Raw genomic sequence first — 20,328 nt, 5'->3', positions numbered from 1 at the left:
CGGCGGGAGAGCTGTTATTGTCGCAGTTCCTATGCAAAATAACCAAAAAAACAAAAACAATAAATAGTCTTTACGTTTAATTTAAAAGTAACAAACGCACAGGTATGACTAATATTCATTGGACGTGAAGGGGGAATGAATCATTTGTGCCATTACTGCATACTTTACGCCAACGTTGTGGTTTTCCCGTGGTGACAAGAGGAAACGAAGAACGTCATGCACAACCTTCGAATAGCGTGTAAACAACTCGACTTTCCAACTGTTTGTGTGACAGGTTGTAAAGTATCTTATTTAGTATTTTGGTTACATTCGCATAGTTACATTGGTTTACATATGATATACATCGAAAATGTTTATTTAAACAAGGAACACCTGCTTCGATTAGTGTTTCGTGTCGGACCGATTTGTCCTCTGAGTTTATTTACCTCAAACTTCCGCTGCGTTAAAGTACGCAGTCTTAGTCGTCACATAATAGTAATTGAACGTAATGAAAAAGATCGCCGTGACACTCGTTATTTCATCCATTGAAGAAAATATATCCTCTTGGAGATTTTATTTTGAAATTTAGCGGAAGCACTTTCTTGCCCAGAACAAATTGCTGTCTAATGGTGGACCAGGAAAACGGGAGGGGAGGCAAAAATTAGAAGCTCAAAGTCGCCGCGATGTGTCGCAGTCGCACAGGGAGCATAAGAACACACGCGTCGTGGGGAGACGTTCCACAGCCCTCGCCTCGAAGGTAAACAAACGTCAATATTTGTCTCTTTTGTACTTTTCTATCCACAAGAGAAGGCCTAAGGGCAGGTAAGCTTTTTCACCTGAGCTTTCAAACTGACGTCCAAACGAGAGGGAAAGTTTTTCAGAAAGCGAAATCACACTTCCGGGTCCGATTTTCACTTAGAAATCACGTTCACGCCAACGAATAGTTATTTTTTTCACATTTCCAAATTATCACATCATTTGAGTGCGGTTATAAAAGTAAACAGAGCCAGACAATGAAGTCGTTTATTCCCATGGGACCTTTGTGAACGCACCTGGGCTGACAATTTAGATTGTTCAACAAACTGAAGCTGACTTTTGCAGGGCAGAGCACACCCTTGACTGTTCAGTAAATTGCAGAGCAATTCACCCTCACATTAGAGCTGTAAAGAAAAAGAAATCTAAATTTGTCCCCCCCCATTCCATGGCTACACGATTGCATTTCAACGACAAACTACGCATCGCATCATTTGATACTCTTAAAGATAGCATTAGAAACATAGAGAAGTGACGTTTTAAAGGACAACCGACATAATTTTTTTGTTTCTTAACTGACATGCGAAAAACGTTTTATAGCATCTAAATTACCCAAAACACGTAGTATGATATTTTTATTCAAATGCAAAACACCAATAAAAATGATTTAGTGTCCAAAAATTGAGCTGCGAATTGGCCATTTTCAGAAAGTCCCGCCCCCAGTTCGTGACGTCACGCAAAGACGTCTTGCATTGCCGGCGAATCAAAACAATGGCTTCAGATTCGGAGAATATCCTTTCTTGTTACACATCCAGTTCTGAATATGATTCAAATAGTTCTGAAGAGGAAAGCATACATGTTTGCAATCGATTAAATAATTTATTCCGTGTCATTTTGAGGCATCAGGGGTGGGAAATGTCGCACCCAAAAAAGGCAGAAAATGGCGACAAAGCAGTGTAAGGAATTAATCAGCCTGTTTCCACAGGCTGATTACCGCTGCTCACCCACAGAAAAACTTATCCTGTGACTGTAAAGTGACCTTGAAAGTTTTGAAAGGCGCTTAGAAATTGAATGTATTATTATTATTATTTGTTTCCATAGTGATTTAGCCCTAAATCTACTCCGAGTAGGATGACGGTCTATTTCTCGATGCATACTTTGGTCTGAGCAGCGACGAGGAAAGAACTCCCCCCGTCGTGTTCTGACACGACTCGCGAGTGGTTCACTTCGCGCTCTCACTGAACTGATAAGCAATGAAAAAAAGAAGCAAAAAGAGGCGATAAGATCAGGTGAAAATCACTCCTCGCTATACAGTACACTGTGCGTCTGCTGAGAGCTCCATTTTGTGTGCTGATGACTGTTTTATGGAAGGGAGAGGAAGTCAGATGATCGTGTGAGAGAGAGAGCGTGTGTGTGAGAGAGAGTGATGCAATCATCACAAAGTCATTCCTGGTTGACTTCCATGTTACTCTCATTATAAAACAATGAATGTTTTCCTTCAAAGAAGCTCACATTGTCAGTTATTCTTATATCATATACAGTGATACTTTGCCTTAGGAACTTAATTGGTTCCCAGGCAGAGTGTGTAAGGCGAAAAGTGTGTATCCCAAAAAAATAATTTCCCATAGGTAACCATTAAAATGAGAATAATCCGTTCCCCAGTCCCCATAAAACAATTTTCTAAGATTTTAAATGACACAAAATATACCTTATTTTATCGATGAAAAGCTTTCTTCAGCCGTCATCTGTACTTTTTGAAGGTTTCGGACGTTTCGCCTCACAAAACGTCCGCCTAAGAAATCGGTTGTGGGAACGATCCAAATTGAACCTCACCATGGTGATTTAGTGAAGGGTTTTGCTGTTTTCTGAAAATAGCTTCTTTTACTCTCCTTTCAAAGCATCTATGTTCTTTCGCAAATATTTTAACCTCATTGTCGTCAAATGAATGGTTGCTAGCTTTTAGCTGCATATGTATTGCCGATTCAGGCCCACTAGTATTATCCCTGCGATGTTTAGAGTCTTTTTTTGAGAATTTGTTTAGTCTCCCTGAAGTATTTCTCTTTATAATCTTCATTTTTACAATGTATTGAATGAACTACATTACTTTGTTTTTCCATTTGGCAGCCTATCTATCGTAGCTCTTATATTTGAAAAAATACATCAGCCTTGTAAAATGATAATATATTACATTTTTTTCAGAGACTTTACACTCACAGACAAGCATAGGTACTATAATAAATAAAGTACCATCACAAATAGAATGTAATAAATAAAATATAATTATAAATAGAAACAAGAGAGAGAGTTACATAGAAAATGCAATTCCCATGACTGTCAAGGTCATTGATGGGGAGTTGCAACAACATTTGGCCGTCATTGAATTTGTGACCATGAAAACACCCTCGCTTAGCCAAATGCTTTGGTGTGCTATGTGACGCACTACATCGTTAATGACCTCTGGTTAGATTAGATTACATTAAATTAGATGAGCCTTTATTTGTCCTCCAGTGGAGAAATTCACATGTCACAGCAGCAAAAACAAAAATACCGGAGCTGCTGTAAAGGCAGCCATCTTGAAGTCAAAAACAACCACAATAACAAATAATATGACGCAACACAAAAGACACAGAAAATACTCAATCTTTCACACTTTGTGCACTTTTTTTGTTGCATGATGCAGTCCTACGTGAAAGAGGAGAGGATCAAAACGTCCTTTTCACAAATGGATCCGTGACATCATGGTAGAATGTGCACGTCTGCTACAAGCTAAATGTTGAAGGCAAACTCAAAGCTGGCGCATCCATTGACAAAAAGAGATTGTCTCACTGCCGCTGCTCACCCACAGAGAAAAACTTATCCTGTGACTAAAGTGACCTTGAGAGTTTTGAAAGGCGCTTAGAAATGAATTGTATTATTATTATTAGCTATCTATTAGCTAGCGAGCTAGATTTCTATCTATTTGAGTTACTTCCGGGTTTAGTGAACGCTGGCGCGTGTGGCTGCCGCTGCTCACCCACAGAAAATTTTATCCTGTGACTGTAAAGTGATCTTGAGAGTTTTGAAAGACGCTTATAAATGAAATGTATTATTATTATTATTAATATTATTATGTTTGTTTATTATTTATTTCTGTTTTTTGTGTTTATATATTTTGTTCTTTTTTATTTATTTTTGTATTTTTTTAATTCATTTTTTTATTTATTTGTTTGTTGATTATTTATGTCTGTTTTTTTGTGTTTATTAATATAATTCTTTCTTTCTTTATTTTTGTATTCTTTAATTTATTTATTTTTAATTATTAGTTCATTTATTATTTTTGTTGGTTTATTTATTCTTTTTGTTGATTTATTTATTTATATTTTGCAGGCACTTTTTTTTGCTATTTATTTTCTTCATGCAAGATTTTTTTATTTGATTATCAATCTCATTTGCTGTTCAGTGTTTGGGTCAATCTGAATGAAGTCCTTTGTCCACTGACCGCCCAGTGAATGTATTTATTTATTATTTTTTTTTTTACTAAAACCGTGCGCTTTTGCTATGCTCCTAATCCCCATATTTGGGTCGGGCTGCGGATCTGTGATGCAAACGCTTTGCTTGTTTTGCTCCCCAAATGTCGTACGCTGCACAGGTTTTGTCGTGATTCGCTGTCGGAGGCCAAATACATTTGGCCCAATCCCAGCGTTGATATTGCAAAATTTAAAGGACAACCTACACCATTTTTTTTGTTTCCTAACTGACATCAGAAAAATGTTTGATAGCATCTAAAATACCCAAAACATGCAGTATGATATTTTTAGTCAAATGCAAAACAACAAGAAAAATGACTTCAAGTGTCCCAAAACTGCCACAAAATGAGCTCAGAACTGGGCAGATTCAGAAAGTCCTGCCCCCTTGCTCGTGACATAACGCCAGGATTCTCCTTCACAAACTGCCTTGCTCCAGAATCAAAACAATGGCTTCAGAGAGTTCATATTCGGAGAAGATGCTTTTTTGTGACTCATCCAGTTATGAATATGATTGAAATAGTTCTGAAGCGGAAAGCATAAATGTTTGGCATTGATTAAAGAAGTCCTTCCGTATCAATTCCAGCCGTCTGGACTCCAATCTAGTGCCCAGAAAATGCACAAGATATATATATTTATTTATTTATTTATTTATTTTTTTTTGTTTGGTTGTTTATTATTTATGTCTGTTATTTGTGTTTATTTATATAATTCTTTCTTTATTTTTGTATTCTTTAATTCATTTATTTATTTTTATTTGTTAGTTTAATTATTATTTTTGTTTATTGTGTGTGTTTATATATGTATTTATTTAGTAAATTATTTATTTTTTTATTTGTTACATTTGTTTGGTTGTTATTTATTATTTATGTCTGTTTTTGTCTTTATTTATATAATTCTTTTTTTCTTTATTTTTGTATGATTGAATTGATTTCTATTTTTTTTCAATAATATAATAAACATAATATTTTTTTTTAATTATTTATTATTATTGTGATTTTATTATTATTATTATTATTATTGTTATTTGTATTGTTATTGTTATTTTTATTATTATTATTATTATTATTATTATTATTATTATTATTATTATTATTATTATTATTGTAAATACGAATTTCCTGTCACATGTGACTTTTCCCGCTCGTTTGCTGTCGACTCGCACGAGTCACGTAACCCTGGTTGCGTCTGGTGTTTTGTAAACATTGGCTTTTGTTGTGGTTTTTCTTCCGTCTTGTTTTTGGCATCCGTCCATCACAATTTAGCCGCCGCCGCATTGAAGGGCCGGAAAGGTGAGTTGAAGCATCCGTCAAACAACACAAGATCACAATCGGCAACAAGGAACTCTTGCTTTAACTTTCACATGCTCGTTCGTGTACATATGTGTGTCTCAAAACAGCAACAACTAATAATTATGAACATTTTTTTTTTCTCGGATAACAATTAAAAATGTAGTTTGAGCGCCGTACACGTATTATTACGGTTAAAAACAAAATTACATATGAACTCATTCACTACCAGACAATGTGTGATATTTCATTTGTTGATGGTGCGCCTTATAATGCGGCGCGCCTTATGTATGATATATTTGAAAATATGTAATTAATTGAAGTTGCCCCTTATAATGCGGTGCGCCTTATGTATGAAATATTTTTTAAATATGTCATTCATTGAAGGTGCCCCTTATATATGGAAAATGTTTTAAAATATGTCATTCGTTGAAGTTGCTCCTCATATTCCAGAAAATACGGTAGTTAAAATCAATGTTTTTTTTCTATCAAGTATATTTAAAGGCGCTTATAAATGAAATGTATAATTTTTATTTTTATTTTTATTTTAATTTTTATTTTTTAAATTTTTAATTTTTAATTTTAATTTTAAATTTTTTAATTTTTAAAATTGTAAATTATTAAATTTTTAAAATTGTAAATTTTTAAATTTTAAAATTCTTAAAATTTTTACATTTTTAAAATTTTAAAATTGTTAAATGTTTAAATGTTTAAATTTTTAAATGCGTAAATTTTTAAATTTGTGAATTTTTGAATGTTTGAATGTTTGAATGTTTTTGTAAATGTAAAAATGTAAATGTAAATTAAAAAAAATATATATTTTTTTAAATTTTTTAAATTTTTTAATTTTTTAATTTTTTTTAATTTTTTTTTAATTTTAAATTTTATTTTTTTTAAATATTTTTTTATATGATGATGACGATGATGATGATTATAAACTGAAAACCAGTGAGACTAAAACAGCATCGCTAATGTCTTTTTTGTTGTCTTTGCATCATAGATGTCACTGAACATGCAGTAAAAATAAACCAAGACAATCCATCAAATCTGGACGGCGAGTTTTCCAGCATGCTGCAGAACTTGCGTCGAAAGCTACGTCGGGACAGGACGTCCGCGGGTAAAAAAAACCCCGCGGTGGTGGCCTCCCATCCGGACGGTTCCGCCATCGACCTCCGCCTCAGCTCTTCGGTGCCCGACATCCGAGACCTGAAACGGGACGCGGACCGCACGGTTTGCGCCTCGCCTTACCTGCGCGGGAGTCGCTCGCCCTACCACAGCAGCCCGACCACGCCGCTTGGCCATCCTGCTCGGCCGGGTGGCTTAAGGATGGGAGGGGGAGGTGTCTCCGCGGGGAGTGAGAACACACTGAACGTGCCTGCCGACGACACGGATTGGGCGTCCTCTCAGGAGTCGTTTAACAGCACCCACATGGACGACCTTTTCCAAGATGGCGCTGGCAATGGTGTTGGGATGGAGGCTGAGGAGCTAGCGCTGCCTGAAATAATAACCATATACAGCCCAAACGGTGCGGACGATAGCGCGCAGGTAAGTTGCGTCTTGCTGCCACTAGATGGAGCCATGCTGAAGATAATACAATACAATACAATACAGCTTTTTTTTTTAAATAGCTTTCAAAACCGGATTTTTTTTCACACAGAACTAGTCAGAAAAAAACTCCCCTTTTATATAAACAGATATAAAATGGATAAACATATATTAACTCATTCACTGCCAGATGTGCAAAAATGTGACCACTGCAGTGCCAGGGTTTGTGTCATTTTCACTCAAATTCCAGGACCCACAGAATATTGACTTTTAAGACGACATAAACTTTGAATGCAGCGTAAGAAACCTTAGACTCTCTTCTTTAATCAGAAAAAAAGAATTAATTCCTAAATTATATGGGTCTTGAGTTATATGAGCTTGAAATGAGGGCGGCTGTCATCTGGTGCCATCACGCGGTCGATTGCTGTGCGAGAGTGAGATGCTGGCTGGCTGGCCGAAATTGTTGTACGTGTTGCCGGCCAGCTAGCGCGTTGCGGTGCCAGACGTAGAATTACGATATTTAAAATGGGGTCTGGAGGTCGTGGTCGTAAGTACGGATGGTCGTAAGTCGGATGTTACCTGTAACAGAATAAGCATGGGCCTCCCAAAAAAAAACAACAACCGAGTTTGAAATTTGAAAGCACGTTTAAATTCCATCGTAACAACAGTAACCGGGACGGCTGTGAAATATCCCATCCGTCAACTTTCATTGTTAACATTCCTTCGCAGGCGTGTGTGTGTGTGTGTTTCAATGCAGCTGTACCGTCAACTCTGTACTACTTTTAAAGGACAACCGACACCTCCCGACAAGTTGCGGCGATAATTTGTAAAATCACTTCAAATGACTTCTACTGTGCGTACTGTCGCTATAATTTACCTTTTAAGACTCGCGTTGATTATTCATGAAGTCTTGTTTTTGAGGTGATGACAATGCCCAAAGTGACGTCACGGAGGGAACGCCCCTGACTGAGAAAGCGACACACAATGCATTTTGGGTACTTTTTTTCGTCTGAAAACACCGTGTTGATGGCGAAATTAGAAGGAAAACAATCTAAATAACGCAATGGTGAATCGTTGCGTGTCGCAGCCAATTGCGGTAACATGCATAAAGAAGGTGTAAGTTGACCCAAATTCCCAGCAGACATATTAGCCCATTTCCAACGGAGCTTGGGCGCCATCTTGTGCATTTTCCGGGACGCTACATTGGAGTCCAGACGGCTCAAATTGATATGGAAGGACTTCTTTAATCGATTGCAAACATTTGTACTTTCCTCTTCAGAACTATTTGAATCATATTCATAACTGGATGAGTTACAAGAAAGCATCTTCTCCCAATCTGAACTCTCTGAAGCCATTGTTTTGATTCTGGAGCAAGGCAGTGTGTGACCCATAGTGACGTCACGAACAAGGGGGAGGGACCTTCTGAAACTCGCCATCTCCGAGGTCATTTTGAAGTAGTTTTGGGACACTTGAAGTCATTTTTATTCTGGTTTTGCATTTGACTGAAAATATCATACTGCCTGTTTTGGGTATTTTAGATGCTATAAAATGTTTTTCTGATGTTAGGAAAAAAAGCAATTTTTTTGTTTCCTTACTGACATCAGAAAAACGTTTTATAGCATCTAAAATAGCCAAAACAGGCAGGCTGATATTTTTATTCAAATGCTAAACACCAATAAAAATGATGTAAAGTGTCCAAAATCTGCAAAAAAATTGAGCTGCGAATTGGGCATTTTCAGAAAGTCCCGCCCCCAATTCGTGACGTCACGCCAAGACGTCTTGCATTGCTGAAGAATCAAAACAATGGCTTCAGATTGGGAGAAGATGCTTTCTTGTTACACATCCAGTTATGAATATGATTCAAATAGTTCTGAAGAGGAAAGCATACATGTTTGCAATCGATTAAATAATTTATTCCATGCCATTTCGAGGCAAAATTGGGGCGAAATGTATCACCCAAAAAGAGGCAGAAAATGGCGTCCAAGCTCCTGTGATGAATTAATCAGCCCGTTTCCACAGGCTGATAAATTCCTTCCATGGAGCTTGGTCGCCCTCCTCTGGCGGCTTTTTGGTGCAACGCGAAGACCAAACAAGTACTACAAAATACATTGACACGATGGAAGGACTGCTACAATGTGTCTTTTTTTCGGTAAGAGGCATTCCTTTAGTGACGATTTGTCACCAACTCAAAAACAAGACTTCCTGAATATTCAGCGCGAGTCTTAAAAGGTAAAATATCGCTATATGCGGTGGAATCTTTGTCAAATATGCTCAGTAGACGTCATTAGAAGTGATTTTACAAATTATGGACACAACTTGTCCGGAGGCGTCGATTGTCCTTTTAAGTTGGCTTTTTTTGGAAACACCAGCCCGTTTGAATTTACACTGAGTGAGCTTGGCAGGCGGCCATCTTGTAACGTGTCATCCCCTGGTGATATCATCCCTACGATGTTGACCAATCAGTACTTTTTTAAAACTTGCTCGCCACCGCGCGGCGGCGCCGTCTGAGCGAACGGAAGCTCGCCGGTGAGCAAATAGATTTGGCAGGAGGGGGGGGAACAAAAGCCAAGGTGTCGTCCAACAGGTATCCGGTGTCACTACCGCAGCTGCCGGCGTGGACGTTGAAAAGCGGCTCGTTGCTCGGCGATTGGGCGCTCTTACTTGGAATTGTTCTAAAAAATAAAATACAAACAAAAAAAAAAAGGGCAACGCAGGACGTTTTTTTTTTAACCACACCTTTGTTGATACGATCCCAGGTGAGCCGTGTTTTATTTTGTAGTAGTTGTGATCAAACGCAAAAAATAAAACGGCAGAAAATTATTTATGGAGAAGGTTGTAGCGTTACAGTTAGCGTAGCTGTCCTGTGAAAAACACTAACAGGGTTAGCCGTATTTCGTTCAAGTAGTTTGTGATCGGCTCAGAAAATGTTGAGCGTGTAAACTTTATTGATAACTTTTTTTGGGTTATTCAATGATGCCATCATTGAAACTTTATTCCCTTGAATGTTACAGTTTTTTTTTACTTGTAATGTTATGATGTTTTCCGCTCATGTTATTTCTGTCGACTTGTGCGGCACAACCATGTGATTCTTTTTATAGTTTTACGACTTAACCTTGTTTCTTTTTTCTGATAGTGACATTTTTTTTTATCGAGAAACTTCATTAAACTAGATTTATTGTGAAGGCTTAGCCTTTCAATATTCATTGAGTTCAAGCTGTTCAGTATTTTTTTTATTTTTATTTTTATTTTTATTTTTATTTTTATTTTTATTGTTATTGTTTTTATTTTTATTTTGTTTATTTATTCTTTTGTTTTTTTATTCTCTTGTTTTTTATTCTTTTGTTTTTTATTCTTTTATTTATTCTTGTATTTATTTATTTATTTATTCTTTTATTCTTTTATTTTATTCTTTATGTACTTCTTTTATTTATTTATTTATTCTTTTATTTATTCTTTTACTTATTTGTCTGTCTTTCTGTTTGTTGTTTATTTATAGTATTTCATTTTGTTTATTTATGTATGATTCATTAATGCATTATGTATTTATCAGTCTTTCTGTCTTTCTGTTTGCTGTTTATTTACTTATATTTTATTTTATTTACTTATTTTTTTTAATTATGTATTATTCATTCATGTATTATTTATTGATTGATTGATTTATTGATTGATTTAATGATGTATGTATTTCTTTATTGATTTAGTGATTTATGTATTTTTTTATGTATTCATTTATTCATTCATGTCCTTATTTGTCTTTTGGTTTGTTGTTTATTTATTTATCATATTTGTTTTCTTCACTTCATTTTATTTATTTATGAATTAATTATCAGTGTTTTGTTTATTTATTTATTTATTTATTTATTCATCTGTTTTGTTATTTTATTGATTTATTACTTAATTAATTTATTTTTAATTTATATCTCCAGTATGACATGGAGTCTCCCAGCATCTTGGAGGGCGGCAGAGAGTCTTTGACCTCCTACCTGCTCACCATCAACCTGAAGGAAGGACACAACCTGGTCATCAGGGACCGCTGCGGTAAGAAGACTTCAAAACAATATTTGTACATTTTTCGTGCATTATTTTACACGCAGCTGTTTCATGACTCCGTCAGATGAATTTGAACAAAATCACAGATCTCCTTCCGCTGATCAATATTCAGTGATGATTTGTTAGCAAACTGTCAAGCAAACATTTGCGCAGCGGTGAAGAATCTGTTCATCATGACTTTACCTGATTTTAAAAAACATACACACACACACACACACACACACACACACACACACAAATTCCTGTTTCAATGGTTTTGTGAGGTCCGGATAACTCCAGATAAGGAGTGAGGACCACCGTTGCTGATAAGAGAAGAACTAGTGTTACATTTGGAGACTAAATGTCACCCGATTTCCCCCTTCAACATCTTTAAAAACAAAGAAATAAAAAGTTGACTTGAAACTGAAATAACAGCAGAAGTGAGGACTCTGACTGGGTACATTCAGAGTCCTCACCCCTGGAGTGAATTTGGTGAAAATATTTTACTATTTGTGGTATGAACTTTTTCTTCTCATTAAACACACACACACACACACACATAAACACACACATTGAGTAAAAAGTGTGTGTATCCAAGTGAAATGAAAATACACACCAAAAAATAATTTTGGGTGTATTTGTGAGGACCCTCTAGAAGCCATGACCTAACACTAACATTCACATGCAAGCTCAGCTACCTTTTTTTTGCCATAACCACGGCTGTCAAAAGATTGACTGTAAGGAATGTGACATGACATCATCACGTGTTAGCTTGTGATGGGTTAGCTTTAGGTAAGAATCCGGCTGGCGAATTCGAACCTGTTTGAGCTTTACCTCGCTACCGTATATGTTTACCCTCCGCCGGGAGCGGAACACGCCCAACATGAGGTCAAAGTCCGACTTGTCTTTGTTGCGGCTGGCTAGCTTGTAGACGCGGTAGCTTAGCGTTTGTTTAGTTAGCCATTTAGTTGTTGACACGACGCTCGGGTTACAGCAGCAAAACCATCAACTCCATTTATCTTCTTCCAGAAAAAGAAATCGCCTGTGTCATGTGCATTTTGAAAGTAAACGATTATTATTATTATTTTATTAATTTCATTTGCTATCTATTAGCTAGCTGGCTAGCTATCTATACAGCTAGCTATCTATTCACTATCTACTGGCTGGCTATCGAGCTAAGTATCTGTTGGCTATCGATTGGCTAGCTAGCTAGCTTTATATCTATTTGAGTTACTTCCGGGTTGAGTGAACGCTGGCGTCAACCATCAACGACCATCACAAAGGTCAATGAAACCACTTTATTATACAGTACAGTTTGTTTCCTTAAGTATAATACCATAGCACATTTATTATACATAAAATAAGGTATATTTTGTGTAGTTTTAAGGCTTAGAAAATTAGAAAGTAGAAAATTATGCTTGTTTTATGGGGACCAGGGAACGGATTATTCTCATTTTAATGGTTTCTTATGGGAAATTAATTTTTGGGAGACACACTTTTCACCTTACACACTGTCTGGGAACCAATTAAGTTTGTAAGGCAAGGTATCACTGTATTGTAAACCTAACATAACTAGAATGCAACTAAAGTAAAAGGGGATTACCTCCACCACGGCTAAACTTAAGAGGATAGAAGAAGACTTTATTGTGACCACAGCAGGAAAAAAAATGTTAGTGTGAATGTAACCATTTTTCTGTTGTATTAATTAATAAAAAACTAATTTCCACAAAGCTACTTGACGTCATCTTTTCATTTTCAGGCACCAGCGACCCGTACGTGAAGTTCAAACTGGAGGGTAAGACCATCTACAAGAGCAAAGTGGTCCTCAAGAACCTGAACCCCGTGTGGAGCGAGAACTTTTCCATCCCCATCCGAAACCTCAGCCAGTGGCTCTACATTAAGGTGGGTGAACACGATACAATACAATACGAAGGACAGTAGAGTCGAGTAGAGTCCAGTCTGAATTTAGATAGCGCTTTCACAACAGCTGCAGCTGTAACAAATTGCTTCACATAATAGTCAACATAAAGCAAAATAATAAACACAACATTAACATAAAAGATGGACAGTCGTGCAATCTGAACAACTTTCCCCATGTACTCTACATATACATACAGTGATACCGCAGCTTACCAACTTAATTGGTTCTCAGAAAGTGTGTGTAAGTGTGTCTTCCAAACATTCATTTTCCATAGGAAAACATTAAAAATGAGAATAATCCGTTCCCAGGTCCCCATAAAACATAATTTTCTACTAAATAAGCCTTAAAACTACACAAAATATACCTTATTTTATGTATAATAAATGTGCTATTGTATGGTAATTAAAGAAATAAACTGTACTGTATAATAAAGTCGTTTTATTTACCGTTGTGATGGTCGTTGATGTAGTTGCCTCTTGATAGGAATGATCTTGTGAAGTTGCCGTGCTTTCTCGGCGATAATACCCTCACTCACACTGTCCCTGGCTAGCTGCTTTTTGTTAATCCAAATCAACAGAAGTTTTTCAACCTCTTCTATTGGTTGAGACCGTTGCTTAGACAACACAGAAACACCCTTAGCCACACGTAGCAATGGTCGACTTAGCATTGTGGTACTGGGACGCTAAGTCACAAACGTACACCTCGTTTGTGTTTTTTGATGATCTCCTTCTTCTGCTCGACCATCATTTTCTTTTGAGTCCTCTTCGGCTTCACACTAGCCTGTGGTGGGGTCTTTTTCAGTCCCAAAAAAAGCAAAAGTATCCACTCGATAACAAACCACATCTGCACTAAGTGCACTCAAAGAAAGAGGGTGTGGAAAAGTAGTCCGGCAGCCACAGTGGTGCTGTTCGGCCCTGTGTTTTGGTGTTCTTCCGCCAAAAACTAGTATGCTAGCCATCGTGGCACTTTAATGTTCGTAAGGCGATAACGTTCATTCGCTAAAGCGTTCGTAAGATGAGGTATCACTGCATATGATGTTCTGAAAAACAAATACAAATAAAGTTCTTTTGTCACCGTGGTAACCGTGGCATCGCAGGTGTACGACCGCGACCTGACGACCGACGACTTCATGGGCTCGGCAAGCGTTCTCCTCGGTGACTTGAACTTGGACAAGTGAGACATTGTTGTTTTTGTTTGTTTTTTTTTATTTTTTTATTATATATATAGCTATTATTATTATTATTATATATATAGCTAGCTAACTTTCTTAGCATTTATATATGTATTTATAATATTTATTATATTATAGTAGTTATATTTATTATATTTATTGTATTTCAAAAAATTATAATATTTCTAAAATGTATAATATTTATACTGTTTTGATAGTGTATATAATTTATAATATTTATTATATTTATAATATTTTAAAATGTTATAATACTTTTAAAATTAAAATATTTATTATATTTATATAAATATATAATTTAATTATAATGTATTTTTAATATTTAATTTTAATTTTTTTTATCATATTTACCATATTTATTTACTGATGTCTATTTTTTGTTTTTGTTTATTGAATGATTTGTTTGTGAATCTTTCATTTTTATTTTTTCCCTGTACAAAGTCCCGATGTTGATCTTTTTCCGTGTCGTTTTGTGGAGGGTGAACGAGCTTTGCCTGCGCCTGGACGACCCCGACAGCCTCGAGGACGACATGGGCGAGATTGTGCTGGACCTGAGCCTCAAGCGCCGAGATGGAGACAGCCGACGCGGACCAGTAGGAGGCGCTCTCAAAACAAATACGCGCATGTTTTTGCATGGCTTCTCTCTGCAGCTTTTTCTTGTTTTGCACCTAACACGCATGCTCTGATTCGCAGCGCTGGCCGCAAATCCGAAAACGAAGTAGTCGGGTAAGACACGCCCACACTAACAGTTTGTTTGCACGCCGTCGCCATTTGTCTTTTCTCCTCGAATGACCTTTGACAAAAGACCGTTAGCGTTTTCAAGGTTGAACGTTGTTTGGTTATCCTAATTTTTGTTTTATGGAATCAACTGTTTATGGATTTATCAAGATTTAAGTTGACTGGATACTCACAAAAACAGATTGGTGTAAAAACTGTCTTTGACGTTCAACAAATAGATACATTGATAAATAAAGAAATACATTGTTAAATAAATAGATACATAAATAAAATTATAAATGCATGGATAAACAAATAGATACACCAATAAAAAGATAGATAAATACATATATAAAGGGATAAATAAATACATTGATAAATAAAGAAATACATTGTTAAAGAAATACATTGTTAAATAAATAGATACATAAATAAAATTATAAATGAATAAATGCTTTGTTAAACAAATAGATACACAAATAAAAAGATAGATAAATACATATATAAAGGGCTAAATAAATAAATAAATACATTGATAAATACATAGATAAATATAACATACATAAATAAATAAATACATTGATAAATAAATACATTGATGAATGAATAAATAAAAAGATAAATAAATGCCTATATAAATGGATATATAAAAAAGACATAAATAGATAAATAAATATATAGATAAATAAAAAAATACATAAATGATTAAATAGATATATAAATAAATACATTGATAAACAAAGAACTATATAAATAAAAAGATACATAAATACATATATAAATGGATACATAAAAAATAAATAAACGAATGAATGAATGAATAAATAAATAAATACATACATTGAAGAATAAATAAATAGATAAATAAAACAGACATAAATAGATAAATAAATAAATACATTGTTCAACAAATGGATACATAAATAAAAAGATAAATAAATACATATGTGAATGGATAACTAGATACATAAATAAATATACAGGGGAAATAGATAAATATAATTGTAAAATAATTATGTATTTATTATTTTATGTGTAGTCAAAATTGTTTAGTTGCATTTGTTCAATATTAAAATAAATAATGAGCAGTTTTGGAGAATCTGAACATGTTTTAAGTGTTTTTTTTTTATTATAAAATTCAAAGGAGTGTCAATGTATTTTGTGGGGGAAAAAAAATATCTAGATTTTAATTTATTGTTATTTTAATCCATTTTTTTACAGTGAAGGTGAAACCCCGAAACACAGTGGCTCTTGTTTTTTTTAGGTACACCAGCACAGTTTACTGGTGTTTGATTGCCTGCATGCTTTTTAAGAGGCTGTTAAAGCTCACACGCTTGTTTGCACGATGCATGCTACCAGAATGCAACACCTCCTGCTTCACCGAGCATGTGCCAAAACACCTTCAATAAGATCCCCGAGGCACAAGCGGGCGACCGGTCTCAGACTTAAGTCGGACATTTTCTAACTTGAGACTCACTTAAAAGCACCAACTTGACTTCGACTTGTTATTCAAGAGTCCATAACTTTGTTTTTGATAAAAGCCTCGACGTGCGCATCGGTACATTTCCTCCCCGCGTCTACCAGGAGCCCCTTAAAGGACAACCGCCGGCATTTTTTTGTTGCCTAACTGACATCAGAAAAACGTTTTATAGCATCTAAAATACCCAAAACACGCAGACTGATATTTTTAGTCAAATGCAAAACAACAATAAAAATGACTTAAAGTGTCTAAAAACTACTTCAATTTGAAACCCGGAAGTGGCCAGTTTCAGAAGGTCCCGCCCCCTTGTTCGTGACATCACACCAAGACGTCTTGCATTGCTGGAGAATCAAAACAATGGCTTCAGATTGGGAGAAGATGCTTTCTTGTTACTCATCCAGTTATGAATATGATTTAAATAGTTCTGAAGAGGAAAGCATACATGTTTGCCATCGATTAAAGAATGTATTTGTGCCATTTTGAGGAATCTGGATTGCAATGAAGCGTCCCAGAAAAGAGGCAAAAAATGGCGACCAAGCTCCCTGTGAGGAATTAATCAGGCCGGCTCCACAGGCTGATAAATTCCTTATATGGAGCTTGGTCGCCCTCTTCTGGCTCTTTTTGGTGCAACATGACGTTTTCAGACCAAACAAGCACAACAAAATGCATTGACGTGATGGAAGGACTGCTACAACGTGTCCTTTTTTCGGTCAGGGGCGTTCCTTCAGTGACGTCACGTACGGACTCGTCACCAACTCAAAAACAAGACTTCCTGAATATTCAGCGCGAGTCTTAAAATGTAAAATATAGCTTTAATATGCGGTGGAATCTTTGTCAAATACGCTCGGTCGAAGTCATTTGAAGCCATTTGACAAATTATGGACACAACTTGTCCGGAGGCGTCGGTTGTCCTTAAAAGAAGACAGCTGACCTGCTAGATTGAACAAGTTGTCCGTCTCCCATCGTTGTCTTCTTTCCAACAGAGCACACGACTATCCGAGGCCCAGAGGAAGAGTCAACTATGGAGTTCAGTGGCAAAGGTGACGCTGGTGGAGGCTCAGGACGTTTCTGTCGACTCGCCGAACGGACAGCTTTTTGTCCGCTTCCGGCTGGGCGAGCAGCGATACAAGAGCAAGGTAATAAAAAAAGACAGGTTGGAATTTAAAAAAAAAAATAAAAATACAGTGAGATGTCAAATTTTTGAAATATTACTTGACAAACTTTTTTTCCTCTTTTTTTTTAACTTTTATATATACAGATACATAGATCGGTCGATAACAGTAGGTACATACCGCTAGGTAGATACCGCTACTCGCTCCAGTGCCCAACTTCATTGTTTTTTATGTATTTATTTGTGTATTTATCTATTTATTTATCTGGTAAATTGCTTATTTGTTTTGTTTATTTGTTCATTTTGTTGGTTTTATTCATTTATTTATTTTTGTTTATTTGTGTATTTCTTGTTTCTTTATTCATTTATTTATATATTTATTTTAAGATAGAATAAGATAAGAATTAATTTGAAGTCTGACATGACCATAACCCAAATGCATTTATTTATTAAGTTATTTATTTGTTTATTAATTTATTCATTTATTTCTTTTTGTTTATTTGCTTATTTATGTATTTCTTTGTTTATCTATTTGTTTTAAAATTGAAGAATTTATTTTAAGTCTGTATATTTTTTACTGAGTTATTTATGTGTATTTATGTATTAATATTTATGTATTCATTTATTCGTTTATTTCTTTTTTGTTTATTCGTTTATTTATTTTAAAATTTAAGAATTATTTTTATGTCTGACATGACCATAACCCAAAAGCATTTATTTATTTGTTCGTTTATTTATTTATTCATTTATTTCTTTTTGTTTATTTGCTTATTTATATATTTCTTTGTTTATCTATTTGTTTTAAAATTGAAGAATTTATTTTAAGTCTGTATATTTATTTACTGAGTTATTTATGTGTATTTATGTATTAATATTTATGTATTCATTTATTCGTTTATTTCTTTTTTGTTTATTCGTTTATTTATTTTAAAATTTAAGAATTATTTTTATGTCTGACATGACCATAACCCAAAAGCATTTATTTATTTGTTCGTTTATTTATTTATTCATTTATTTCTTTTTGTTTATTTGCTTATTTATATATTTCTTTGTTTATTTATTTGTTTTAAAATTTAAGAATTTATTTTAAGTCTGTATATTTATTTACTGAGTTATTTATGTGTATTTATGTATTAATATTTATGTATTCGTTTATTTGTTTATTTCTTTTTTGTTTATTTGTTTATTTATTTTAAAATTTAAGAATTATTTTTGTCTGACATGACCATAACTCAAAAGCATTTATTTATTTATTTATTCATTTATTTATTTTTGTTTATTTTTTTATTTATGTATTTCTTTGTTTATTTATTTGTTTTAAAATTGAATAATTTATTTTAAGTCTGTATATTTATTTACTGAGTTATTTATGTGTATTTATGTATTAATATTTATGCATGTATGTATTTATGTATTTATTTGTTTGTTTATTTATTTGGTTATTTATTCATTTATTCATTTATTTATTTTTGTTTATTTGTTTATTCATTTGTTTCTTTTTATTTATTTGTTTATTTATGTATTTCTTTGTTTATTTATGTTTTAAAATTGAAGAATTTATTTTAAGTCTGTATATTTATTTACTGAGTTATTTATGTGTATTTATGTATTAATATTTATGCATGTATTTATTTGGTTATTTATTTATTCATTTATTTATTTTTGTTTATTTGTTTATTCATTTATTTCTTTTTATTTATTTGTTTATGTATTTCTTTGTTTATTTGTTTTAAAATTGATAAAATAAAAAGAATTTATTTTAAGTCTGTATATTTATTTACTGAGTTATTTATGTATTAATATTTATGCATGTATGTATTTATGTATTTATTTATCTTCTCGCTTCACCACCCACCTGTGCAGAATGTCGGCAAGGTGTCCAAGCCTCAGTGGAGGGAAAGGTTCACCTTGAACCACTTCCTGGACGGCGCAAGCATCCTGGAAGTGGAACTTTGGTCCAAAGAGGGACGCCGATCTGAGGAGTGTTTGGGAATGTGAATCTCACGCACGGCCACTTCTTATTGCGGACGGACGTTGCTTCTGCTTTCATTTCAATCTGAGTTGTCACGCAGGTGCGAGGTGGATCTTTCCGGCCTCCCTTTAGACGAGAGGCAGCTCTTCACGCGATCGTTGGACTCTGGGCGAGGTCGTCTGGTCTTTCTGGTCACGATAAGCTCCTGTAGCGGGGTCTCCATCTCGGACCTCTCTGCTGCACCGCTCGACCAGCCGGCGGAGCAGCAGAATCAACTGGACAACTATGTCAGTACCCTTTTCCGCATTCTGTTACTTTGTTCTCTGGGAAGAATCGAAACGAAAGAAAATAATGACGTCACAAAACAAATCCAAGAAAAAATCAACGCTTTGCTGTCTTTCTCTTGATGACCACCAGAGGGAGACATTTGTCTGAAAATGTGAGGCGGCCAGATGTTGGAGTTTACCATACCTAATAATAATAATAATAATAATACATTTAATTTACAAGCGCCTTTCTGAACACCCTAGGATACTTCACAATAAAAACAATACATAAAACAATAAAATAATGAATAAAACATTAAATAATAAAACAGCAGATTAAACTAGACCATTAAAGCAAGTTTAAAGGGCAACCGATGTCACTTTTTTGTTTTTTAACTGACATGAGAAAAACGTTTGATAGCATCTAAAATACCCAAAACATGCAGGATGATATCTTTATTTAAATGCAAAACACCAATAATAATGACTGACTTAAAGTGTCCAAAATCTGCAAAAAATTGAGCTGCGAATTGGGCATTTTCAGAAAGTCCCGCCCCCAGTTCGTGACGTCACG

The 20,328-nt window shown here is 34.7% G+C and overlaps 1 protein-coding gene across 2 annotated transcripts in view; it reads left to right on the top strand.

Moving 5' to 3' along the window:
- Nucleotides 1–595: 595 nt before the first annotated feature.
- The window catches only part of LOC148899940 (multiple C2 and transmembrane domain-containing protein 2-like), a 31,090-nt gene continuing 11,357 nt past the window's right edge, over nucleotides 596–20,328 (top strand). The window contains exons 1-10 of one of the 2 annotated variants that reach the window (XM_088991466.1): nucleotides 596–736; nucleotides 6,525–7,069; nucleotides 10,996–11,107; nucleotides 12,858–13,000; nucleotides 14,116–14,192; nucleotides 14,687–14,801; nucleotides 14,902–14,934; nucleotides 17,389–17,541; nucleotides 19,380–19,510; nucleotides 19,589–19,775. In XM_088991466.1, the coding sequence (XP_088847592.1) occupies nucleotides 6,593–7,069; nucleotides 10,996–11,107; nucleotides 12,858–13,000; nucleotides 14,116–14,192; nucleotides 14,687–14,801; nucleotides 14,902–14,934; nucleotides 17,389–17,541; nucleotides 19,380–19,510; nucleotides 19,589–19,775 (1,428 nt within the window). In that variant the 5' untranslated portion in view covers nucleotides 596–736; nucleotides 6,525–6,592. The remainder of the gene's footprint in view (nucleotides 737–6,524; nucleotides 7,070–10,995; nucleotides 11,108–12,857; nucleotides 13,001–14,115; nucleotides 14,193–14,686; nucleotides 14,802–14,901; nucleotides 14,935–17,388; nucleotides 17,542–19,379; nucleotides 19,511–19,588; nucleotides 19,776–20,328) is intronic. The other variant, XM_088991467.1, reaches the window with a different exon arrangement.

This window comes from Hippocampus bargibanti, linkage group LG03 (genome assembly GCF_051943395.1).
Source record: "Hippocampus bargibanti isolate YZ-2025 linkage group LG03, ASM5194339v1, whole genome shotgun sequence".
Taxonomy (NCBI): Eukaryota; Metazoa; Chordata; class Actinopteri; order Syngnathiformes; family Syngnathidae; genus Hippocampus; species Hippocampus bargibanti.
This window is presented reverse-complemented; position numbering and strand designations above follow the sequence as displayed.